Source organism: Erythrolamprus reginae, chromosome 2, assembly GCF_031021105.1.
Source record: "Erythrolamprus reginae isolate rEryReg1 chromosome 2, rEryReg1.hap1, whole genome shotgun sequence".
Lineage (NCBI taxonomy): Eukaryota > Metazoa > Chordata > Lepidosauria > Squamata > Dipsadidae > Erythrolamprus > Erythrolamprus reginae.
Window position 1 is genome coordinate 112,037,474 of NC_091951.1, and position 8,080 is coordinate 112,045,553.

The 8,080-nt window shown below is 38.1% G+C and overlaps 1 protein-coding gene across 1 annotated transcript in view; it reads right to left on the reverse strand.

Annotated features, from left to right (window-relative positions):
* Positions 1-6,941, reverse strand: part of MYOT (myotilin) — a 42,517-nt gene extending 35,576 nt beyond the window's left edge. Inside the window, exons 1-5 of the mRNA XM_070739205.1 lie at positions 6,882-6,941; positions 5,741-5,882; positions 1,873-1,896; positions 1,356-1,475; positions 661-925 (exon numbers count right to left, since the gene is read on the reverse strand). Of these exons, the coding sequence (XP_070595306.1) occupies positions 661-925; positions 1,356-1,475; positions 1,873-1,896; positions 5,741-5,882; positions 6,882-6,941 (611 nt within the window). The remainder of the gene's footprint in view (positions 1-660; positions 926-1,355; positions 1,476-1,872; positions 1,897-5,740; positions 5,883-6,881) is intronic.
* Positions 6,942-8,080: the final 1,139 nt, after the last annotated feature.

Here is an 8,080-nt window from a genome sequence, read left to right on the forward strand (position 1 = left end):
GACTTAGTACTTAGGAAGCTGCCAGGAATTATCACTGACTTCAAGAAATAACTCCCCCCTCTGGATGGATGCATTTTGTTGAGTAATTGGAGTGACTCGGTTGTAGTGTTGTATTCAAATCAAGTATTTATATTTAAAATGTTGATTATCAATTCCAGAAACAGGATAATCAAACCTATTGAACTACCTATTGCCTTACATCACAGGAAACCAATGATACTGTAGGCAGTGTGTAATAAGATTACTGAGTTAGCTATTTAGCAGACAGTGCAAGGGTTCAAGCAATGTCTGCTATAGCAGGGAATAATTTCTGTAGTCTTGTTTTCTGGTTAAATGCCAAATACATGATTTTAGCAGTGAGGTATTAGAATAGTAATACAGTATTCTAATGTGGAAACCATTCGTAGAAATCTTTGCTTGTTATTATATTGTAGAGCAATTTGTGCTGGCTCGGGAATCTCCAAGTCTTAATTCACTTACATGGAAAAATGAACACACCAAATATCTTTGCAGTAATATGCTTACACTTACAAGACAATTTAATATGTGCATATACACCAATCTGCCAGCAGCAGAGCTTTAAAAATCCATGCATGCTTGCAATAATTTTTAGCAAAAGCAACTGACATGGATCAAAGCAATAATCTTTACTTGACTTACCAATCATGTGAATTGTCAGAGGGATTTTGATAAATGCTAGGAAAACTGATGCTCTGATTTCTATAATTCTGACACTGGGAGCTTTCATCTTCTACTTCATTTGCTGAACCAGAGGCATTTTGTCCAGTTGCTTCAGAAAGGTTCTCTGCCTCTCTTCCCATTGCTAAAAATTCACTATCTGGCAGAGAACTGATGTTCAGATTGTTTAGCATATCTGTCAATAAGGGGGCAGATTCAAAGCTTCCAGTTTCTTCTGTTCCTGAATCTGAAAAATACAAACATCGGTGACATACAGAAAAATAAAACCCAAGGTGATGCCCTGTACCCCGATCAATGCTTAAGATGAATGATTCCACAGAGCTTTTATAGCAATTCCTCTTTTCATCTGGGGAATTCCATGCTATTATACATATTCTTGTTAGGAATGTTCCAAAGAACTTATTGGGAGTCTCAGGAATATTTTGCCTGCCTAGGGTTGAGGGAAAAATAACTTTGAGCATTCTTTTAATGAAAAAGATCCCTAGATGCTATAATTTAAATAAGTAACAGAAATAGGTATGACACTTCTTAGCTTTTAGATGTTAACAGCATGATTTCCCATATGAAAATTCTCTAGTCTTTCTTTCCCTCAAAATTATTTCAGTTATTTCAGAATTCCTTTTTAAAATCCTTTCCCTCAAAGAGTCTAAACTTACCTTCGGGAACCCAAAGAAATGCACTGGAGGCTACAGCCCCCAAATCATTTTCAGCAATACATAGGTATATTCCAGAATCTTCAGGGAAAGCTTCTGTTATCACCAAAGAACAAACTTCCTCTGAGAAAAGAAAGTTAATGAGGTAATAAATAAATGTACAATAAATAAATGTATAAGCACAATATTACAGACCCACTCATGTTAGTAGGAGCTGATTTATTTTTATAAATTTACAATATATAATAATAATAAATTTATTGTCATTGTCAACACAACGAATTGTCATTGGCAATGAAAGTCGTGTGACACCCAGAGATTACTATAAAGAGACTATAAAGAGACCAGTTTCCTGATGAAACTCAAAAACTAGTAAGTAGGTGAGCTTTATAATTCACCCCTCAAATGCTATAAATTGTATGTGTCTGTCTTGAACTAAACCTTGCTAAGTTTGTTGGCTGGATTCTGATGTTGGGTTATGCCCACAGTTCTTTGCAACTTTTTATTTAAAAGTACTTACCAGGGACCATAGATGAGCATGCCTCTGTTGAAGATAGAAAGAGAGAGAGGATTTAATTGTGAACAATTATTTTGTGGATTCAGAAAGTGAAGATCTAAATGTAGTTCATGAAATCATATGCCAAAATGTCCTTCCTGTTAATGATTACTTTATCTTCGACCGCAGCAGTATATGAGCACGTAATAGATTCAAACTAAATTCAAATTGCTCTAATCTTGACTGCAGAAAATACAACTTCAGCAATAGAGTGGTCAATGCCTGAAATGCACTACCTGATCTGTGGTTTCTTCCCCAAACTCCAAAAACTTTAACCTTAGACTGTCTACAGTTGAACCCTCCCCTTTTCTAGGAGGTCTGTAAGGGGCGTGCATAAGCGCACCATTGTGCCTACCGTACCTGTCCTACTGTCCTATTGTCCTCTTTTATTATTACTTTTTAACTTATGTTTATACAAACTACTACTATCCTATAAATGTTTGACAAATAAATAAATAAAAATAAAATATAAAACTGCTCAGACACATTTGCAGATCACACCCACAGTCACAGATCTTACCCATCTGCTGATCTTCGCTCACTAAGACCCAGGTGGTGACATAGATTTTGTCCCCTTCAGACCTATATGCAACTATTAAAAGGGGCAAGAATTCTATCCCATTTGCTTCTGAGCAACCTATTTTGCAAATCATGTTAAATTTTGAAATAACATATTGATATTACAAATCCATTTATCTGAATTCTGCATTGATTCCCAAAGCAGCATCCATACTTGCAGTAAGGCCACTGAAACCTTTATGTGAACAGCCGTTTTGCTATTTACTTGTAAACTTCTTTTAATCTCAGAGGGGGAAAATAATGTTACGATAAAGCAGAAAACAGCCAAAAGAGATAGAATGAGTGTCAGAACAATTCTGTAGTTAATTTTCTTTTTAAAAAAATAATAGAAGCTATAATGTATTTCATACTCTTTACTTTAGGTAAGCCTTTGATTCAATATTGCCCAAATAGTGGGATTTGAATCACAAGAATTATGTAAATAGACTTTCTATTTCTAAAACTGTGTGCAATGAAAATGATGAGACTTAATTAACTAATAAGGTATGTTAGAGTTGAATCAATAGTTGGTTTTGCCCTTCTATCTGCTTTTGAGCTTCTTGTATAAATCTAGTTAGCTACTGTGTGACTCACCATATATATAATATGTTACATACATACATACATGGGTGTGTGTGCGTGTATCTCTGTGTGCCTAGTCTACGGAGAGGGGCGGCATACAAATCCAATAAATAAATAAATAAAATAAGTGTGTGTATGTAACATATTTTGCTGATAATGGAAAGGAAGGGAGACGAGTATAGATCTATTTTGAGCTTATTATATATTTGATGGAATGTATTATTTTTCAGACCCACAAAAGGCAGAATGAGGCAAAAATAGGTCTAAATTATTATTATTATTATTTATTAGATTTGTATGCCGCCCCTCTCCGTAGACATGTAATGTCCACTATAGAAAAAGCAGCACTTAGATGCCTGGAAATTGTAATACTTCTGTTATTGGTATTCCAAGAATTAAATGGGTATTTCAGATGATCCTAAAAAATATTGTAAAATATGCAAACATATATGTTAACACGAAACTCTCAAACCTAGGAAACACATAGTAAGGGTAAGCCTTATTGATATGAATCCCCACCTGTGAATGGAAACTTTACATAATTTCAGTGGAATGTCTGTCGTATTAAGAGACATTTGAGATGAAGTATGAATTCTGTACAAATGCTGCCCGGAATGTCATACAAGCTTTGCGTTCCATGCTAATCACCTTATTGGTTTTTAATCTGTTCTACGTGTTACATAATACAAGACATTTGTTTTGATTTTAATGCCTGATCTCTGGTCAATCCTTTGCTTTGCCCAGATCCCCTTTTCTGTTACCTCTGTGTCAGCTTTACATTATCTTAAAAAAAGCAGATGAGTTCAAAAGGCATGTGCTATTGGGAAAAAAACTAGAACACTTAATTGTTGGACAAATTCAGGCCTGGGTTGCTATTCCATTGATCTCATCTCATTTACATTTTCAACAAAAGATTGCTGGGTTTTTGTTCTTGTTTTAGTCTTTATACCAGGATAATTTTTTTCTTAATACTTTTATACTGGAATATCCAGGGAACACTCTGAAGAGCGTTCGGAGACTGCAGATAGTCCAGAATGCAGCTGCACGAGCCGTTATGGTGTTATATATGGTGTTACCTCCGTACGCCCATATAACACCAACAAGCCGCATGCTGTACTGGCCACCGAGTAGTCTCCAGTCACAATTCAAGGTGTTGGTTATTACCTATAAAGCCCTACATGACTTAGGGCCTGACTATTTACGGAACCATTTCCTGCCACATACCTCCCAGAGGACTATTAGATTGCACAGAATCGGCCTCCCCCAGGTCCCATTGACTAAACAACGTAGATTGGTGGGACCGTGGGGGAGGGCCTTTTCTGTTGCTGCCCCGCTCTATGGAACCAACTCCCCTCCCCCCTACTGGATTTTCAAAAAGCTGTTAAAACCTGGCTTTGTTGACAGGCCTGGGAGCCAGGAACTTAACACCAGACGTGCCAGAATTATGTTTGTTTGGTATGTATGTTGTTAGATTGATTTGGGGTTTTTTAAATGGGTTGTTTGGGTTATGGGGTTTTAATTACTATTGTTGTTTGATTTTTTTTTATTGTATTATTGTATTGTTTTTTATTGTTGTAAGCCACCCTGAGTCCTGCGGGATTGGGCAGCATAGAATTTGAATAAATTAAATTAAATTAAATTATTACACACACACTAACAGTAGTTTTTAATATATCTTTACCCTCCATTTATTGACCGCTGCTTGCATTAAGTTCAGGGCAAGGCTGAATGTGACTCAGTTATACGTTTCTTTTATTAGATGTTACATATGAAAACATATGGGAAAGATGTGGATCAGCAGCAACACACTGTTTTCATTAGACAGCAGTTGTGCATGTGTTTACAAAAGAATTAATCCCACTCCAAATTAGCTAATTTTATTGGCGTAAAAATATATATTGTAGAAATTGGCAGAAGCTCATCATAGAAACTTGAATATGCACAAATGCTCTATGTCATTCCTCTCCCAGGGAAAAGAATGCTGTGTTTTGACCTCTTCAATCACAGTCATGTTTCATGTCACTCAAAAGGAAACATACAAATGCCTGCAGTTCAGAAAGAGTTTCATCATGGGGTAATGGGGGAATTAACCCTTCACAACATAAATAAAATATTGGTCAAGGACGTTCATCTGTACTTTAGCATACTTTTTAATTGCCATATCCAGATTTAGAAGGTCTTCATCTTGCCATGGCCAACTCACTGCAGCCAATTCACCATGGGACAATTTGTCATGGCCAACTTGCCGTGGGACCAGAGTTATACTAATATCAAAAAAATAGTGGCATAGAATAATTAAAGAAAGGATGCCAAAGAAGGGACAAAGTGAAATATGAATGACAAAAATAAAAATATTTTTAAAAATTATTTTAAATAATTAAATTAAATTGTTGAATTGTTCTGGAACAAGTTGCCTTGTGGTCAGTTGGCCATGGTGAGTTGGCTGTGGTGAGTGGACAGTGGTTAGATTGTCATCATGAGTTGGCTGCCACCGGTTGTTCCATTCCAATGTCCGCCAAGCTGCCCTGTCCCATCTGTACTGTATTGGGGTCAAAGAAGGAAGACCAGGTTCTTGCAATTCAAACAAGTGCATTTCTATTTCCTCCCCTCTGAAATACATTTGATAGATTATGGTTTGTAAAACAGAAGTTGTCCCACAGATGGAGGGCATTTAAAGAACAAAAATGCCTACTTTTTCTTAATATGCGGAAGTCTGCAGAATCTATTATTTGGTTGCATTCTCTGTACCAGCGAACTTGAAGAGGGATGGAGGCTCTTATTCGACACTCAAACACCACCAGCTGGCCTTTGGTAGCTGTAATATTTTGTGGGCTCTGAAAGATGACCAAAAACATAAGATTAAATTTATACAGTTAAAGGTGCTATGTGTGGAACAAACTTCTGAATACCAACTCTCTTGTTCCCAAGTGAGTAATTATAACAGTTTCCCACAACTTTGAATTTCTTGGACTATTCTATATTTATAGCCAGATTCATATCTCATGTTTCTTCTAAGAAAAGCAAATGTGCTGAGGGTAGTCTACATAATTTTATTCTCTCCACTCCTCCCCTAAGGGTGGAGTAGGTTGAGAGAGAATGACAGGCCCAAAGTCAATCAGTGAATTTCCATGGAGGGTAGACATGAATCTCAATGCCCCCATTCTAACTCTAGTACTTTAATCACTTCATCATGTTGTTTCATACTCCCATCATCCCTAGCAAACAACAACTTTGGAATTACACCTAATACCTGAAAGGATTTTCCTCTCCAATGATTAAGGTAGGAGGCTAAAAACTGGGAGGGGGCGTGAGTTCTATTCCCACATTGGACACAGAGCCAGCTGGTTAGCCTTTGTGCCAGATACATACTCTAGGAAGCACACCATGGCAAACCACTTCCAAATATATTGCAAAGAACACTGTAGGGATTTGTCCAGGCAGTTGCTAGGAGACCATACTGAGATGAATGGAAATATTTTATTATTTTAGCAATCAACCATGCCTTTTACTTTTTTCTAGGAAATCAAAGATGAACATGTTTGATCATTAGATTTATTATATTTGGGCTGCAAAAACCTAGAGGACCACTCAAGGCGATAGCCAAGAGTTGAGTTTTCTGCACATATTTTCTGCTAGTTAGTGGTTGTGTGCATGCTTGCAGTCCAGATAGGGGAAGGCCTGTTGCAGATGGGAGTGTTTGGTCCGGAGCCTGTTTTGAAGAAGTGACAGGTAGATAGGAAAATAAGGACATGTCCATCTAAGTAACAATGGCATCTGTACATACCACAGGGAGGTTTTTGAATTTAATTTAACTCTGAGATTATATATCTTACCTTTATAAACACAGGAGCTGCTTCATAGGCAGATCCAATCATTTGGGAAGGATTCTGCATCTATAAAAGAAATGAAATATGTTGCAATCACAATGCATAATCCCCATTTGCAGGAAAATATATAAAAAAACCTCTTTAAGATTGCTCTACTAGATTATGATGGAAGTCTTTTTGTGAACCTTTTGTTTAAGTACTCTATGGGAACTAATCCTTTTAGCCAGTTTACAAAATTATTTAAAAGAATGTATATGACAACAATTGTCAGATATTTATGGTTATTCACTTGTGTCCTAGATCAGTGGCCCCCAACCTTACCAGGGACCGGTTTATGGACAAAGGTTTTCCTGCAGGATCAGAGAGGGCGTTGTGAGGACTGTGACAAGGCATGAAAACCATATAGCCAGTTAAGAGTTCAAACTCCCCTTTAATACTCCAAAATTCCCCCCATGTTCCCAGAGCAAAGCATGCACACATATGGCAGCCTCTGGCTGCGCGCAGTCCAGCAAAGCAAAGGAACAGGGGAATGAGCACACAAACAAGGAACAAACAATGATCCACAAGTAAAGAACAAGACTCGAAGTCCACAAAGCAAGGAAAAAACAAGCAGTCCTACAAACTCTAAATGTCTTCAACGGCATGTGCAAAATTCTGCAAATTTAGTGTTTGTTCCTGACAAATGCCCTCCCCGCAGTGTTTTCTTAAATCTCAGTCCCCAGGTGTGCCTTGTGAAGAGGAGTAGGATGCCTCCTCCCGAGATGTTGGGTCGGCTTGCACTCCCACCTTCTCGACACTCTCCGTGCTCGGGGATCAGGAAGGGGGCGGTCCTTGCTCATCACTTGTGTTCTGTTGCTCCCCATTTCCACTGCTTGCCCTCTCTCGGATCATCCTGTCCCTGTTCCTCCCTGCTAACAAGCTGTCCCAATCCTGTGGGGCCTGGCCTGCCTTCCACATTTATCAAAGCAAATAAAGCTGCCCCATTGAGCTCCCTCCGCTCCAGCTCATGCTCATCCTCCTCCGCAGATTCAGGCAGGGACATGACAGGCAGGCTTCACTTGTTTGTGCAGACCAATTGCCGGCATGCCACGGACGAGTGCCGATACATGGAGAAGGGGTTGAAGACTCTTTCCTTAGATATACCAATACAAACAGCTTTAAGTAGCCTTGGATACAAAATTGAAAGACATGCAAAGTTTAATTTG